This window comes from Meriones unguiculatus, chromosome 14 (assembly GCF_030254825.1).
Source record: "Meriones unguiculatus strain TT.TT164.6M chromosome 14, Bangor_MerUng_6.1, whole genome shotgun sequence".
Classification (NCBI taxonomy): Eukaryota; Metazoa; Chordata; class Mammalia; order Rodentia; family Muridae; genus Meriones; species Meriones unguiculatus.
The window spans coordinates 38907065-38925574 of record NC_083361.1 but is presented as its reverse complement, the minus strand read 5'-3'; the positions used below and the strand labels follow the sequence as shown (position 1 = coordinate 38925574).

The 18510-nt window shown below is 48.4% G+C and overlaps 1 protein-coding gene across 3 annotated transcripts in view; it reads right to left on the bottom strand.

The window, feature by feature from the left end:
• Nell1 (neural EGFL like 1) overlaps positions 1 to 9410 on the bottom strand; it is a 951197-nt gene extending 941787 nt beyond the window's left edge. The window contains exon 1 of one of the 3 annotated variants that reach the window (XM_060367221.1): positions 8847 to 9410. In XM_060367221.1, the coding sequence (XP_060223204.1) occupies positions 8847 to 8901 (55 nt within the window). In that variant the 5' untranslated portion in view covers positions 8902 to 9410. The remainder of the gene's footprint in view (positions 1 to 8846) is intronic. The other 2 variants (XM_060367220.1, XM_060367223.1) reach the window with 2 other exon arrangements.
• Between the last annotated feature and the right edge of the window lie 9100 nt (positions 9411 to 18510).

Below are 18510 nucleotides of genomic sequence, written 5' to 3'. Positions count from 1 at the left end.
GAATTCAGAATGTACCACAGCTTGAAAAGGAAATATGGCCTACATGGTGTGTTTTGTGTAACACCTCCGCAAAGCCTGGGTCAGTGGCCTATAATCAAATTCTACGGCATTTCTGGATTGAAAGAGTGTGATGTTTTCTCCTAATTGAAATAATGACTTAAATAGCCTAATATCCCTTCAGGTCACATTTTGTCACCAAATGAATTCAACTCAGGACAGTTTTGCTGTCGGATGAATTACAAAGAAAATTTGGGTCTCCAGACATTTTGGGTGTGAGGATGGGGGTAGTGTGTGCCAGACTGTGGTGCTGATCTACCTGCCTCAGACACAGAGGCAACAGCAAGCCCTGCACAGAGAGATCCCCGTCAACCAAGAACCACGGCCTGCAACGCACAGGAAGAGGAGAGGGGTGCTGCCCCTACTGGAGAATGGCGGTTGGAGAGGTTGATGTGCAGTTGTCCCTCCAAAGGACTCCTGAATAGAAACTTACATGCTAGACACCTCTCACTGGGACAGAAATGTGGCTGAATCCCCTTGTCTGGGAACGACAGATCCCTGACGGTGTCTCTTACCCAGAGAGTGTTTTGCGGAATGACTCATTCATGACTGCAAAGTGATTTCCAATTACATATATTAATAAGGCTACAGATCACTGTGAGGGACGTTGTTTGAAGCCATTCATGAAGGCTCTGCTTAGCTCCACTTAGCATCTCAATAGTAGGTTCTGATTGCGTGGCTGGAAATGTTTTAATCAGCAACAGCTGTCAGCTTCCCTCTGCCGGCAATGCAGTCACCCAGACGAGATTCAGAGAGCAAGCCCCCAATTTGTCCCACCAAGATTCAGTGAATATTCATCAGGACTTCCTAAGCTCCCACAGCCTCACCTGTCCCTCTCCCACCCCTCCTGCTTATACAGATAAGGGGAGGGAAATGCACCCTTCCCATCCTCTTTCCTGTTAGGAAACAAACCCTGCAGCCACATCAGAAGGCTGGTCAGAACGGGTGCTTTGGAGTTGAACCCAGTCATTGTCAAGGCAGAACCTCCATTAAATTGAAGGTGCATTTAACTGCCTTCTTGGCCTTTGTTTGTCAGGCTCCTTCTAACACACACACATACATATTCATCTTCTGAGCTGCGAGAGAGAATTTTCTCCTTGAAACGCAACCATTACAAGGCCCGATGACCCAAAGATAGCACCCACATCCATTGTTCTCATTCATTCATCAGCAGTTTGGGGCATAGGGTAGCATGCAGTACATACTTGGTACCATACATGTTGTGGGTACTGACATAAAGTTTTCGTTCCTGAGAGAAGCAAAGAGGATGCTTTGGTTGGCAATAAATACCATGAAGAAGATGGAAGAAAGTACTGGACTAGAAAACAAGTTAGCAGGGGCAAGGAGACCTGGCTAGGTTGTTTTGAGCTGCAGACCAAAATGAGCAGAGCCAGGCCCTGAGGAAAAGCATGCCCACGTGTGGAGAATCGTGAGTGCAAGCCAGGAATACCATGGAGTATTCTAGAAACAGAAGAGGGATGGGTAGGCTGGGCTGTAGCAGAGTGGGTACTGGGGGCTGGAGCAGGTACAGAAAGAGCTCAAATGCAGGTGTTCTCCTTGCCTTTCACTGATGAGGTGGAACAACCTTCACCATCCACCACTGAGGGGAGTCAAGGCAGAAACTCAGAGCAGAAACCACAGAGGCCCCTGCTTGCTGGCTTGCTCACTGGCGCTCATGCAAGCTCATGCATAGCTAGGTGTCTTAAATAGCCAAGACCTCCTGCCCAGGGTGGGCTGGGCCCTCTACAGCAATTAACAATCATGACAATCACTCTAAGAAAGACCCACAGACCAAGCTGATAAAGAAAATTCCTCAACGAGTCTCTCTCTTCAAGGTCTGTGAGCTGGCTCAGAGGATGAGGACACCTGCCTGACTAGCTAAGTCTGGTCCTCATGACCACATGGTGGAGAGAACCAGCTCCCACAAGTGGAGATCTGTAACGTCCTCTGACCTCCAAACTTGTGCCATGGCCACATCTCCCCACAACCTTGCCCCTACATACACAATAAGTAAATATGTCATTTAAAAAATAATTAAAGACTGTTTGAAGATGACTTTCAGTTGACAGTGCTAATAAGGGACTGCAAGGGCCAGGTTATAAAAAGCCTCAGGAGCTTGGTTTTTCTGTTTCTAATGGGTGGTCGTTGGGGCACTGTGTAGTTTGTGCCTAAGGAGAAGATGGGAGGGCTATGCTCAGATTTGCATTCCAAATATGGTTTATCTGCAAGCAAACCCAGTTCACAGTGCCTGCTTTCAGCAAAGCAAAACTGGGCAAGATTACCTTCTCTCTTCCCAAGTCCCAGCCCACCCATGAGCCTGCTGTTAGGACTCATGAGCTAGTATGCCAGCAGCTCCGTGATCACCTTGAACAGACAGGAAAGGAACTAATATTTCAATTTGATCTATAGTGTTCTGAACCTATGCAGCACAAATTAAATCAAAGGTGATCTCAAAGGACCTCCAAGCTGGTGTTTTTCTGGCCAGGAACTTGGTAGTGGCTGGTGCATGTTTTCTTAGCCAGACATGAAGGAAATGAAGCCTCCTTCAGGACCTGACAGTTGATAGGCTCTTAATTCAGAATGGGGTTATTTACCTGGTGTGGGACTACATAGTCCTCACTGTGGTAGCTATGACCTCAGAGCAATAAGAAAGACCATGAAAGGACAAGCAGGCAGGGGAGTCAACTGACTATGGTGATCCTAGTTAGGTTACTCTTGCTGTGATGAAATACCGTGACTAAAACCAACATGGGGAGGAAAGGGTTTGTTTAGCTTACACTTCACTGAAGCAAGTCAGGGGAGGAACCTGGATGCAGGAGCTGATACAGAGTCCGTTTTGAGATCCTACTTCCTGGCCTGCTCCACGTGGCTTGCTCAGCCTGATGTTCGCACCCACAGTGTGATTAACCCTCCCCCATCGATCACTAATTAAGAAAATGTCCTGCAGGCTGACCTGCTTACAGGCTGATCTTACGGAGGCATTTTCTCAACTGAGGGTCCCTCTTTTCAAACAACTACAGTTTGTGTCAAGCTGGCACAATGGTTGGCTGAACTATTGGTCTCAAATTTTTACCCAGCCCACATCCACCCTCTATGTTATGTGGCTTCACAGCTATTCCTGCTGGAGGAAATGAAGGCCACCTCTTCCCCTGTCCTGGACTCAGCTCTGTCTTGGCTACTGGTACATGGATGTCACTGCTTACAAAAGCAGTCATGAACGTGCCCACAAGGTAGGGCTTCTTCGTTAAGATGAGCTCATAGCCCTAGGAATGGACCTCTGGTCCACGGGGACAGTACAGACACACAGTGACGATAACGTGCCTAATGTGGTATTCGGCTGGACCCCGCCTGGAACACCAGACCAACCTACATGCATTCAAACACAATAAATATAGGTGGCTTGTTTCATGACTTGGGGTAGCCTGCTGTGCAACTGTATTGAGGCAACAAGTAATCAGTGCAGAAACTGAAGACCCACTAAGATGGTCAATTTAAAAATACACATCTCTCTGCCTCAGAAGTCTGCAATGCAATAAACCTAAAAGGGGCCCAAACACACCCTGTGGAACTGATAAAACACCATAATAATGTCTGCAAGGCCCCATCCGCAAATGAGAAAACAGTGTCCTCAGTCCAGAACATATTGTGGAAACATGCTGGGAAGTTCATTCCTGACAACCTCAATTTCCTCATCCATAGAAAGGACAATGCTGCCTCCCTGACACATGAGGTCTGGGTGGTGACCATACAGACCAGGTCAGTCTACATACAGTAGCTACTCAATCAGGGTTTGGTTCACATGCCTTTCATAAGACTAACTCTCCAGACCATGCCAACCTTGATCCTGTACTCTACAGAAAGAACTCCAGTGGCCCTCCTCCTAGCTGCAAATCATTTTGCTCTTTATATGATGACTCCCCATACAAACAGAAAAAAAAAGGAACCAATTAGGCTTCCAGATGTAGTTTTGTTCTCTCCCTTTAATTAGTCCCTTTCAGGATGATGCCCAATGATGATAGAATAACACATTGCACATGGCATAGGGAATCAGGAAACACATTAATAAAGAGCATTTACGTGGCCTCTCCTGAACCCTGCATCATGTGAGATGCTGGCTCACTAAACATGTTTTATTTCCAAGCTTCTGTCTCTTGTCTGTGATGCCAGCTCCTGTCATTTCCTAGGAAACTCTATTAAAGTTTTCTACTTTTGACATAACAGCTCTACAAATGGCTAAAAGTGGGCATTAGAATTAAGCACAATAAAAAGCTCCAGGGGAGGAGATATTTTCAGAACCTGGAAAGTAGCAGTCAATATGACAAAGGCACTTGAGGTCTGGATCTGATATTCAGAACTCACTTGAGCTGATACCTGCTACTGCCCACACCACTGCTGACTGGTCCTTAGCCCTGGCCAGGGAGAGATCTAGCCCAAAGCCCTTCAGTTTGCCTTTTATACCCAGGACCAAATCATCCAAGCACAGCTTCCTGCTCAGTCCCACTTCAAACCTAATCCCCTTCATGGTAGCAGCCGCTTTTCTGGCCCATGCAGGGCAAAGTGACACTAGAAAGAGACTCTATGACCTCCTTTAATAACAGGACTGTATGGCCACTTGATCTCTTTTTAATACCTTGAAAAGCAATGTTCTCAAAGAATATACTTTATGCTTCTACAAGTTGGCATATGCTTGATAGGGTTGGGGCAGGCAAGGCTCCTGATGAAGCACCTGGGAATTGTTTCAAATAGAAAAATCTCTTACCCATGGTCCTCCTACTTGCTTAGATTCTTTAGGTGTACAGATTTTAATATGTTTATTCTATCTTATATGTCTAATATCCACTTGTAAGTGAGTATATACCATGTGTGTCTTTCTGTTTCTGGGATACCTCACTCAGGATGATCTTTCTAGTTCACACCATTTGCCTGCAAATTCCATGATTTCTTTGTTTTTAATTACTGAGTATTATTCCATTGTGTAAATGTACCACAATTTTTGTATCCATTCCTCAAATGAGGGACATCTGGGTTATTTCCAGATTCTGGCTATTATGAATAAAGATGCTACAAACATGGTTGAGCAAATGTCCTTGTTGTATACTTGAACATATTTTGGATATATGCCTAGGAGTGGTATGGCTGGATCTTGAAGTAGCACTATTCCTAATTGTCTGAGAAAGCGCCAGATTGATTTCCAAAGGCAAATGGGATAAACATTGGAAGAGAGAGAAAACAGGGAACAGGACAGGAACCTACCACATAAGATCTCTGAAAGACTCTACCCAGCAGGGTATCAAAGCAGATGCTGAGACTCAGCCAAACTTTGGGCAGAATGCAGGGAATCTTATGAAAGAAGGGGGAGATAGAAAGACCTGGAGGGGACAGGAGCTCCACAAGAAGAGCAACAGAACCAGAAAAATCTGGGTACAGGGGTCTTTTCTGAGACTGATACTCCAACAAAGGACCATTCATGGATTAACCTAGAATCCCTCCACAGATGTAGGGATCCCATGGTAGCCCAGTCTCCAACCCATTTGGAGACTGAGCTGCCATGGGATCCCTAGTAATAGGAACAGGGACTGTCTCTGACATAAACTCAGTGGCTGGCTCTTTGATCACCTCCCCCTGATGGGAGAGCAGCCTTACCAGGCCACAGAGGAAGACAATGCAGCCAGTCCTGATGAGACCTGATAGACTAGGGTCAGATGGAAGGGGAGGAGGACCTCCCCTATCAGTGGACTAGGGAAGGGGCATGGGAGGAGAAGAGGGAGGGAAGGTGGAATTGGGAGGGGATAAGGGAGGGGGCTACAACTGGGATACAAAGTGAATAAATTGTAATAAATAAAAAAATCAATTAATTAAATTTAAAAAGAATAGGAAGTTCTCTTCTTTCCAGCAGGTGGCAGCAAGAGGCACTGAGTGGGCACCTGGGGGTATTGATGTTTTGGGTTCCCCCTTCATGCTCTACCCTAGTGATGCCCCACCAAAACAAAAAACAAAAACTGGAAAGCAAGGAAGGCTTAAGCACTGAGCTCATATGAGTAGCATTTCTAAGCTGCAGGAGAAAACTTGTAGATGCAGGGTGCTCTTACTGCTCTTATTCTGCCCGTCCATCTACTCCAATGTACCTGGGAATCACAGAACTGGAGAAGAGCACACACATTCCCCAGCCCCTTCTCCACTCTGTGCTCCAAAGGTTCTCTGGGCCAGAGTGGTATGAGCAGCTACCTCACAACACCTGCCATTAGATGGCTGCCTGTGAAGCTGCCTCTCCTCTGCAGTCCTGCATTAATTAAAATGTGTCTGATATCACCTATTCATTTCCATTAAAAGCCAGTGATATCTGAGCAGCCAAGTGGGCCACATGCTTATTTTATCTAGGACTGATAACATCCCAGACAACAGTTGTCTCACTTGACAAATAAACTCTCCAAGCAGCTGTTTGGGTCCTGATACAGTAATCACCCATCAGCCTTTGCAACCTAAAGATGGATGTGGGTGTAGGGATGGGGGCTTCCTGTGCAAAACTAAAGAGGCCACTTCAAGAAACCCACCACAGTGCCCCCTCTGACTACAAGAAACTGCAAACATACAAGGGATCATTTTTTCCATTTCCTTAATTTCTCCAACAACTTACGTAGGAAAAATATGTGGCCTCAGGCAATCAAGTAGTTATTACTAAGAAGCACAAGAGTTGGCCTGGAACCCTGTTTGGGGAGAGACTGGGGGGCTGTAACACCCTTAGGTCCTTCCTGTCTGCTCTGTGCTTCATTAGGCCTGGATTGCATTCTACCATATCCCTCCAAAGCCCTCAAGACACAACTCACCCGCCTCACTGCCTGGGCACAACCTCACAGGTGAACGAACAGCCACCTCTCTCTACCATGTAGCCAGATCTTCCCTCCCTCCCGTGTGTGTCCTGAACACCAGCTTCTCACAGCCCACCTCTCCCTGCACATCACACTGTGTAACAACCATGCTTTCCAGCTTCTACCAAGATTCTCAGCTGTAAGTTCCCCAGTCATCAAGAACAGGGTCCTCTCTCTTCCCTGTGCAGCACCTAATAAGCCACCCACTGTTGAATCAAACCACCTAGTTTTCTCAGACCTAAAGTGGCCTGGAGGTGGCAAGTACAGCGGAAGACCTCACATCAGGATCTCTGCAACTGAAGTATAATGGAAACTCAGCCTGGTACTGCGTGAGCACAGTTTTGGGCAACTTTTCAAACGATGTAGGCATTTGGGTCATAATATGGAATAATATGGACCGACCATCAGACTGCTCCTTCACCATCTCTTCTCCTGGCCTTCCCTTCCTCTATAGGATGTCCACAGCTCTACCCTCCTCCTCCTCCTCCCAGTGGCTAGCAGGCCTTACGCTCATCTTCCTGAGGCTAGTTCTAGTTGCAAGAAGCAGCTGTGGTAAGCCCCACTTAGCCTTGGGTCTGGCGGCTGCAGAGGGAGATCTGGAAAGATACTGAGGTTCTTTTCCCTAGAGAAATGTTTCCTTGTCGCTCTGGGATTAAGCAAAGGAAAGCCTTAGTCCACGTCAGTCCTGGGTAGTAAGGGAGGGCGTCCAGAAGCTCCTGGCCTCCTAACTGCCCAAGAAGGGCACATGGGGCGCAAGCAGAGGGAACTTTTTAAGTCAACTAAGTGAGGGGGGCGGTGGGAGGGGGATGTTTCTCAGTCCTCTCAAGGTAAACCAACTATCTGGGCTGGAAAGAAGCCTGAACCTCTAGAGGGGAAATGAAGGTAGTAAAGGGACGCGACACGGGGACAGGGAATGAAATGTGTCCATTCTAGGGATAGAAGTCTGTGGGCAATGAGTCTGGTGTCCTGCCAGCAAGAACTACGTCTCCCGCTCTGGGCTCTGTTGGTCCACTTCCTGCCCCACCTAACCCCGCCCCTGCCTCTTGACAGCTACCACAAGCTTGGTGAAGTAGGCTACACATCCTCAAACCCCAGGGGACTTGGGGTCTGGGAAGCCTGTGGGAGAGAAAAGAAGGAAGTGCGCTTTAGAGTCCTCTCAACTGCTCGCCCAGCAAGCATACCGTGGTGGGGACTTGGCCTTCGGGCCGGTTCCCTCGGCTCCCGGTCGCACCCCGCACGCAATCTCTCGTGATAGCGGGAGAAACCGGGTTTCCAGGGTTGAGAAAATCTTGGGTTGTCTCCACTACTCCAATTTTCCTCCTAATAATTGTTCGCCCAGTCCTTTGGACAGGGAGCGGGTAGAGGAGAACACTCCTGGAGTTCCCCTCTGGGAGACGTGGGGGTCCACGGAAGAGCTGGCCGGCGCCGCTTTCCGCCTGTCCCCACGCCTGCCCGCAGCCTTCTCCCGCGGCGTCTGGCTCCCGGGCCCTAGCCGCGCCTGCTCGCCGCACGCGCTCCCTCTGCGGGTGGAACCCCCACAGCTCAGGGGCAGCCCTGTCCACCGCACCCTGCAAGTTGAAGGATGTAAGGCTCGCTGGCCGCGCTGCAGCGGGTTCTGACTCCCCAGAACCCGGAAGGTGCTAGCACACGGGGGCGACCGCTCGGCCGCACCCCTCACACTGAACGCCCGCAGCCGCGTCCCCAGGGAAGAGGACGCTAGCGGAAGCATCTTTTCTAGCGCTCTTACCCCGAGCTGTGCGGGGCGATCGGAGACCCAAGCACGCTGCCGCCCTTCCCTGGCAGGTCAGAGCTGGGTTCCGGATCTCTCCATGCCAGAGTCACCTGAGGTTACAGCCGCCGAGAACAGCGCTACCGTCAGGACCACCTTCCCCCATATCCCTCCTAACGCCCAGCCTTGCTTACCTGCCCTGGCGGTGCACACACAGAACCACAAAACTAAAATCACGTCCATCGGCATCGCTCCGGAGGCTCCCCGCCAAGCAGGGCGCACCAGTGCCAGCAAGAACCAGTGCTTCAGAAAGCCTGGACTCTCTGGGCTCGGAGCCGCCAAACTTGCCGGCGGGCGGCAGGGGAGGAGGCTCGGCGGCGCCGGGTGCTGCGCTCGCTCGGGGATCGCGCCCAGGAAGGCAACCCCGGCCGCCCCGCCCCCGGCCCACCCCCACCGCGGGTGGCGGCGGCGCGGGGCTGGGGCCGGAACCCCGCCGCGAAGGAGCTCCCCTGAGCTCGGCCGGGAGCGCGGGGCTCCGCCACTCCCTCAGGTTGCCCTGGACGCCGGTGCAGATCCCGCTCGCCTCCTGGGCTCGGGAGCTGCGAGGATCCGGCTCCCAGCGCCACGCGGCTTCACGCCCCCGCCTCTGCCACTGCGCCGCGCTGCGGGCTGCCCAACTTGCCACAGTTCACCCGGCGGGTCCGAAGCCGCCCAGCCCACGTGCGTGGGTTTTGCCCCCAAGGGGAACCAGACCTAGGCGGTGTCACTGAGTGCTCCCAGCTCCTCGGAAAACAACTACTAGCGTTCGCTCCAGCAAGTGGGTGGGGAGGAGCAGGTGGGGAGTGAAGGCGGGGGGTGGGTCCTGAGTCCCCGATGGCTACCTGTACTTTATGTCTTTTATGTCTATCCCGGCCAGGGGCCCTGTGACTGAATGCTGGCTTTTAGGAGTGTTGGTGGAGGGTGCTGAGTCGGAAGGTACTGAACAAGTCCCTGAGTTTGGAGCATTCTATGGCTGGAATTTAAGAGTGTTTGCAAGCTTCGTTCTACAGGCCAAATGCTGCCACATAGGGGAAGTTCTAAACCATTTTTTTTGTGTTTCTTGTGTGACTTTCTGGATGGTTTTCTCCAAAACTGTCTCTCGGGATCTCTCCACCACCTTTCTTTGGCGACTCCGACCGGGAACACCATTCTATAGAGAGGAAAGCCGTGCTTTGCTGGCGACCAGTGGACAGGCAGAGGAGTCTCCTGTCTAGAGTACCCTCTGTTACTGGAACCGCCCTGGCAGGGTCCCTGTGCGCCCCAATCTATCTAGGGGTGATGCAGTCACAGAATCTGAATCAGAGCCTCTGGCTTACACATTGCTCTCGTGTGAGTGACTGGAGTTCCCTGAACCTCAGCTTGCCCTGCGCCTCCATCTGGGGTCCCAGCTTCCCCCAACACCCAGCACTACCCTGAGATACATAAATCTATACATCCTCCCTCCGGGAACTGGAAGAAAAAAAAAAAAAACGAATTTCTCCAAAGAGCCCTGCTTCGTCTCCAGGGTTTCTCTGTGGCATTTGCACACCCTCCGTTGCGGGGCGGGGCGGGGGTCGCCAGCTTAGCTTAGGAAGAGGAGCGGTCCTACCTGCACTTTCCCCTGACTTTGTCCTATTTTTCAGGACATGCTGTATAGACACCATTGTCTGCTTTCTCCACATACGACCTTCCCGGGCAGGTGAAGAAAGGAACCGTGAAAGTTAAGTTCGCTGGAGCGGTGCCCACTGCAATGCAGTTAACTAGACTGTTAGGGAGTGGATGATGTCAAGGATCAGCTTACCCACCAGCTGTGTGTGTGTGTGTGTGTGTGTGTGTGTGTGTGTGTGTGTGTGTGTGTGTGTGTGTGTCTGTGTGTCTGTGTGTCTGTGTGTGTCTGTGCGTGTGTCTATGTGTGCCCTTGGAGGTCAGAAGAGGATGCTTGATGCCCTGCTGCTGGAATTACAGGCTGTTGTGACCTGTGTGCTGGATCCTCCGGTCCTCTGAAAGAGCAACATGGACTTTTAACCACTGAGCCACATCTCCACACCCAACGTTTTTATTTGCTGTGTAGCTGAGGATAACCTTGAGCCTCGATCCTCCTGTCCCTTCACCTCCTCAGTGCTAGGATGTTAGGTCGGAGCCAGCACTCTTAGTTTATGTGGTGCTTCCTATGGACCCACAGCCGTGTAAATTCTGAGCAAGCACTCTACAAACTAAATTACCTCCTCAGACCTCTTACTCTCCAACTCTCTCAAATTCAACTTGGCGGGGGAGCGGACTCTTATTCCAGTGTCTTCATTACAGACTCGGGGCTTTCCCTTCTTCCTGGAGCATGTTGCACTTAATGCCAATGTTAAAACCACACACTCTGAGGAAAATAAGATTTCCCATGTTTGACGGGGCGTGCAGAGTAAGGACCCCATGCACCAAGCTGTACTGTGAACCATGCCTCCCTCCAACTCTCCTTCACTCATAAATGCACTTCCATCGCCGCTAAGTGCTTTGAACTGGTTTTCCCAAGACTCCTTTAATGATCTCACACATTCCAGAAGCCCTGAAAGGCACAGTGGTCCCAGCAAGGGGAAACTAAGGCATGGGTTATAGCATTTGAGCCTTAATCGTCCAGGCTGATCCTTGTGAGCTGATCCTGGGGGCTGAGGACTTCAGCGTGTTCCATTTAAAAAACTAAGTGAGGCGCATGTTCTGTCAGAGCTCTGCAGCTTCGAATCCATTAGTACTAACAAGAGTTAATCTCAACAAGCTCACAGATCTTCCCTAGATAACCAAGTGCCTCAGTCTCCTCAGGTAAGCGCACTCTTGACTGGAGTCCTGGGGTGTTTAGCCCTATTGGGCCATCAGAGAATCGCCTGGTGTGTTTTTCCCGTGTGGTGAAGGGTCCACACAGCTCTATCCAGGCCCAGTGGTGGGATGCCACGTGATGGTGCTCTGGGCGGCAACAAGGCTTACACCCTGAACCCAGGTCTAAATCTGCTGGAGATAAAATTCCACAATAAGTAGGTGCTTGGTGGCTGGAGACTGGACTTTCCCGTGATCGAACTTCTGTGAGTGAGCCCCACGCCTCTTCAAGTAACACTAAGAAATTCATTCATTTCACCAGTTTAGATTTAGAAACTCTCCTTGGTCTGTCTGCACCCTCCTCAGGGTGGGGTGGAAAGATGTTTCCTTCACATCTCCTCAGAAAAGTCGACCAACATCATGGCATATATTCCCATTTCTGTAAAATCTCCAGAAAAGCAGCTTTACAGAAGCAGGAAGTTGATGGGGAGTGAGGAGGAGGATCAGGGGAATGATGGCTGGAGGCTGGAGGACTTACTTTGGTGGTGATAACATGCTCTAAAGTTGATGGGGGTGTGACTCTCATAGACTTTACAGCATACTAAAAACCACTGAATTATATGCTTTGGCCAAATCAAATGGTATGTGAATTACCTCTTTAGCTGGTTCTGGAAATTCCTTTAATGATACCTGTAATATGACCAAGTAGAACTCTTGGTTTCTGGTCTCTACCTCTGCCCAAACTTGCTTCCTGCCAGCTTCTAAGGGAAAGCACTAGTCTTCACTACATGATGCAATCACATAACCAACAGTTACTCTCAACTACCCTCTTTTCTACATGCAAGCCATAACACCCTGCCAGAATCTATGAGAAAGGAGATATTCCTCTTCAGTGTTCCCAACCCCTCTGGTGCATCCTTATCTCTTTCTGGCTGTTCTTTCCATCTCCGTGCTTGCCCCTTACAAGTTAGTCACGCCCACAAACATCACAGTCTGCTTCCCAAACTGTGCTGTGAAGACACAGCATGCTTTGGTTGGAGGACAGAGGGAAGGTACCCTGTAGGCTATTGGAAGAGCATTGTCATCAACAGTCTTACACAACTGTGAACTCTCCATGCCAGACAAGAGGTGTGTGTTGGTACATAGTCACATGACTGCTAAGGGGGTAACCAACCATTTTTAAAAGGTAATTATCAAATCATAGTCCCTTGCTCCCAAATCCTGTTGTGTTTTATAACAATCCTACTATCTTTCAAAGCCCTCACTCAGCTTCCCACCTCGCTCTTCCCATAACCCCTCACCCAATCTATATGGGCTTTCTTGCTGTTCCTCCAACAGATGTGTATCTTTCCTGTGCTTGGTTTTCTTCCTACCATGAATGTTGCCTTCATAAACCTTGTGTAGTTCGTTTTGAATATGACTCTAGGATAGCTGCTGAAAAGCTGGCTCCCTGGGAAGATGCTACCGACAGCAGTAACTCATCAACCCCCCAGCACTCTCAGCTTCATCTTCTCTCCATGTGTGTGATTATCAGAAATACTATTATTTACACATTTGCTTTTGTGTTCTCTGTCTCTCCAGTGATAATACAAGTGCCCTGAGAATAGGTGGTTTGTCCATCTGGTTCAGTTTCTTTCTACCAGAGCAGTGCCTGGCACATTTTAAAGGTCTGATCATTGCTTATTTAATGAATGAAGCAACACATTTGCCACAAGAACCAGCATGGAGAACCTGGCTGATTTGATTGACAGTCATCAAAACAACAACCAAACTGCCTTGTCCCACTGGCCTCTAGCGATACTCCAAGCTGTCTTCCTTTGAGACAGTGGCTCCACAGAGTGAGGAGACGTAAGACGTCCTTGTTGGTATCCAAATTCAGTCCACAGATGGGGGAGATCCAAGAATGAGAAATTATGCACCTCTTTTGTTGCTTTCCGAGTTCCTCTTTGTTCGACAGCCTTAGAATGTCTTTACACTAGAAATAGGTAATAAATTTCCTCTAAAGAGATGGCTCAGTTGTGAAGTGCACATACTGCTCTGGCAAAGGACCTGAGTTCAAGTCCCAGGACCCATAGCAGATGGCTCACAGCTGCCTATAACTCCAGCTCCAGAAGCTCTGGCACTCTCTTCTGCCCTCCACAAGCACCCATCGACACAAACCCACACAGACACACATGCATTCACAGTCACATAATTAAACTTTTTAAATTTAAAAAATTAAATAATAATATAATTAATATTTAAAATTGGAGAAATATCCAAGGTTGGTATTATCACACACTGGATTGTGTCTCCCGCTTTTCCCTAAGATATGTTTACTTCTTAGCCCTTGGTGTCTGAGAATGTGATCTTATTTAGAAATGAAGTCTTTGTGCATGGGGTTAATTTACAGTGAGGTCATCAGAGGAAACCCAATCTAATATGACTGCCATGCCCCATGTTTCTGGAAAGCAGACAAGAGGAGTCAACAGGAAGCACAAGGGGAGATAGAATCCACTGCAGACTACAAAAAAACAGGGCTGCTGGGGGCAGGAAGGGGTGGGACAAGAGGAATTCAAAAAAAGCTTGACTTCATAGTCAAAGCTTCAGAGCTGGGAGTGACTAGATTCCTGTGATTCAAAGTTCTGGGATTTGAACTGTTCAGTTAGCATAGTCCTGGCAGTGGGGGGATAAAGTACCAGCTTGCTGGTGGAGCTAAGAAGGCTTAACAACTCTCCAGCTTCCTTCACAGGTATGGCACCAAGTGTCCTATGAAACCTGGAGGGCTGGTTAGAGAAGGTGTTTTCAGTTCTGGAAATGCATGTGGATTCAAAGAGGACTTGTGTGGATGTACCTTCCTCTGCGCCACTGTTTCTATGTGAATATTTAGGCTGGGGCAATGAAAAGTTTTACCTTTTCTCTACTGACTACAATCAACTTCAATCACATCCAAATTAGAGGGACCTTTCTTTGTTCTTCTGACTTAACTATTGTGCCCCATCTTAAACCTTCAAACACTTTCAAAATAGAGCCTGATATAGGTTCGTGGGGAAAATAGGTAGAAAAACCTACAGATAGACGTGTGAATAAAGACAAGTCATGATGTTTATAATGAAACTGTTCTAATCCATCACACTGACCCCCTCAGACGTAGGTCGGGTTTCTGAGGACACAATCAAGGTGCACACAGTTTTGGGTGTTGGCAAGTGATCAGTTAGCAGGTGTCATCCAGTCCAACAAATCAGAGACAAGCCATTCCTCAGCCAAGTGTTGGATCCATGATCCAGGGGGACCATGTTCAAAGTGCTTGCAATGGATAACTCATGCATTCCCCCAAAACTACCCAATTAGCAGATGAAATTATTATCCCTATTTTATAGACATAGAAGCAGCCATTTTCCAGATAAATCGCTGAGCTAAGCTTCAAGCTCAGGGAGGATGACTACACTGGCACGCATGGCACTATTAAACTCTACCAAGTGTCCTTGGATAAAGCTCATGAATTCAGTCTCCTTGTTGAGGTCTTTAGGGACCTCAAACAAGCCAAAACCACAACACTACTCCCTGTCTGAGATTTGAACCAATTGAGAAATAATAAAATTCAACAGGAGGGTAAAGCATCCCCTCATTAATACAAGGGGCAGTTCTGAGAGAGCACAGCCTTCTGTGAGAGCCTGGATGGACTGGCCATCTGCCCTCCCTCCAGGCTGGACCTTGCCACAGCCATCTGCCCACTGAGCTGGATGAGAACAGAAAACAAAGTGAACTCATCAAGAAAGAAAGGCCAAGGGTTTGCCTTCTTGCTCTGCATGGGATGGGAGAGTCGGAAGTGGGATTAAAGGCCAGCAGTGTTCAAGGAAAATCACTCACCATGGGAACCAAGAGTGTAGAAAAGAGGTGATCCAGGGGAGATGGCCCAGTGCCATTTAAACTGTATCCATAAAGGCTCTGCCTGTCATCCAGGGCCGTGCACAAAGCATTCACCCAGACCTTCTTTCCAGGGTCTTAAACAATTCTTTATCTGTGTTAGAAGCACATTTATCACTCTTCAGCAGAAAAACTAGGAGGAAATCATACTTTTCAACTCACACTGAGTTAGGAAAGATGCTGCCTCAGGTGTGGACTTGAAGCTGGGTGGAGCTCAGTGGCCGAGCTATTGTCCAGGATACGTGAGGCTCTGGGTTAGGCTCCAGCACCACAGATAAGATTAGGGTCAAATACAGCGCTCATTAATATGTCTGCCCACCAAAAGCAAGGGATAGCTACTGCAGTGGGGGAGCAGGGTATCAAACCATGGGATGGGCAGTGAGAGACATGTTTTTGATCAAGAAGATCAAAAACATGCAAAGCCCTGGCACAGCAGCTCATGGAGCTGGTTCTGCCATCTCCAATGCCTTAAGACTCTTACCTATAGTCAAAAGCCAAACAACATTTTAGTGTAGACAAAATGGCAATGAGCTCTGCCGCATTTACGGGTGGTTCTCTGATCCCTCTTCTTCACCTCAGTACATCCTATTTCTATATTCTGGCATCAGATAACAGGAAAACCTTCAGTAAATTAACCACTGTTCTTAAGAGAATACAGAGCGGGACAGTCCACAGCAAATTATGAAGCCCTCAGGGACCCAGGTCCTTTCAGATCTTTTCTCCATCATCTTTAACATGTAATTGTTGTCCCTGTTGCTCTGTTTGGTTTCCAGCACTCCACCTATAGAACCGGCATTTCAGAAAGCAGACTAGATGAGAAAGAGAGCATGCTTGCCTGCCGGCCACATGGATCGCTTCCCTTACCTTTTGACAGAATCTATTCTCGTACCTACTCCATGCACATCTGCTGCTTACTGCTGCATAATGGCCACAAAACACACTGCTGGCTTTTTTTTTTTTTTTTTACTTATAGTATTCAGAAAATTTAATACTGTTCAACTCCCCATACTGTTAGCAACATTAAGCATGAGTCTTGCATAGCTGCAGGTTGGCTAAGGTCCAGCTCCACCAGGCTGACCACTGAACGGCCATTCTGATGCACACTGCAGGAGATGGGCTGGCTTCCCCTCAGTGCAGGTCTGTGATGTTATCCCAATTGCTCTTCCTCTGTGGTGGCCGTGGTATAGGCAGGACATGTTCTTCTCAAAGTCCAGAGGAACTGGAAAGGAAACACCTGGGGCCTTAAAGTTCTAGACACAGACCTAGCACGCCATCTCCTCTGCCCACAGGCCACTGAGCAAAGCGTAAGTGCGTAGCTGAGGTCAACACCCAAGACACATAACACATGCATGATGAGGATGTCACAAGAATGTGATCTGGAGGAAGTAAAGAAAGAGAGCCAGGGTAATAACACACATGGCTAGAATCGAACAATCCTGAAGAAGAAAAGACAGGTATCCAGAAACAGTGCTCAGGCTCGTGGACAACTAGCTGAGTGAGTGTGGACAACTAGCTGAGTGAGCGTGTGACTTGTGCAACCACTGTGATTCTCACTCTTGTCTCAAGACACCATGTGGATTAAGAGTACAAGGAGCCAGGGAGAGAGGCCTTGGTCAGCAAGGTGGCCATGGCACTTTCCACTGTTGAGAAGATGAAGCAAAGACTTCATTAAATCCTTTAATATCATGTCTCTAAAACCCATAAGCCAAGAAAGAACAAATCGTTATCCAAGATGTCTCTGCCAGGAAACACCAACCCACGAGCCCACAGATTTCTGTACTCTGTGCTCTGCAGAGGGCTTTTGTGCTCCGTGTTGCACGGAAAGCACTGCACTATCAAGTCCTGACTTGCCTTTCAGCCTTAGTTCCCACTTTCTGCCAACATATATGACACTTTCAAGATTCATCCATCATTCATTCATGTGCGGGAGCTACACAGGTGTGTATTATATGTGCGTGCGTGTGTGTGTATGTGTGTGTGTGTGTGTGTGTGTGTGTGTGTGTGTGTGTCTGTAGAGGCCAGAGAACTACCTCAACTGTCCTTCCTTGAATCCTATCCATCCTGTTTTTTGACACAGGTAGTGTCACTGGCCTGAAGTTTGCTCAGTAGGCTAGGCCAGCTGGCCAGTTGGGGGCACTACTGCTTTCATCTTCCCAGTGCTGGGATTACAAGCAGGCACCACTATGCCCAGCTCTTCTCATATGAGTTCTGGGGAATCAAAGTCAGACTATCATGCTTTCATGGAAAGCATTGTCCTGAATGAGACATCCCCAAGCCCCACTATCCAGTCTTAAAATACTCAGCTGCACCTTGGTACTGTCATTGTGTTTGCTTTCATCTCCCTGTAAGCCCATCCCGGCACCCACTGACGCTTATATCTACCCCACATGCCACTGTCCCATTTCAAGAAGCCCTAACCAATCCTCTCAGCCAGAGGGAATGCCTCCTGCTGCTCTCTTTTAGTTTGGTCTTGTCCTAAATCCTTCTGAGACTCCCACTTCTCCTCAGTGTATGCTGCGGTTTGTGCTGGTTTGAGCCACCCTGGAGAGAGGCCTGGCTTTCCTTCTGGTCCTTTGTTCTTTGTAACTCTGAGTTCTGTTCCATATCCAGAGCCAATACTCAATATTTGCTTATTTGATTTTAAGATGCATTTTTTTTAGTATCTATGAAGTGCCAGAACCTGTTATGCACTAGAAACACATAAACAGCACACTGAGAACAGCAGGGAAATGAGTCAACAAATCAATGACAGGTGAAAATGTAACCTGGTGCCCCTGTCACCTTCTCTCCTAACTTACTAATATCCGTAGGAAAAGGTCTGGAAAAGAAGGAGATAGGTTAATGAGTTATAATATCAGAAGTCCTCGTAACATTACAAATCAGACTGCAAGCCACATCACACCTGGGCTGGGCTTTTCTGGTAGAAAGTGTGATCAGAGAAGTAAACCCAACTTTTGTAAAATTTGTCTGTTTCACGGGCATTTACAGGAGGATCTTTCTGTTGTGAAGAGCCCTACTGTGGACCTATAAAATGCAACCAATCCACACAAAAGCATCTCTTTGCAATCCCAGCTCCCGGTGAACAGAGCTTTGTGTCTCAAGGCCAGCCTCGGAATGAGTGAGCCGGGAGTCCTGCGC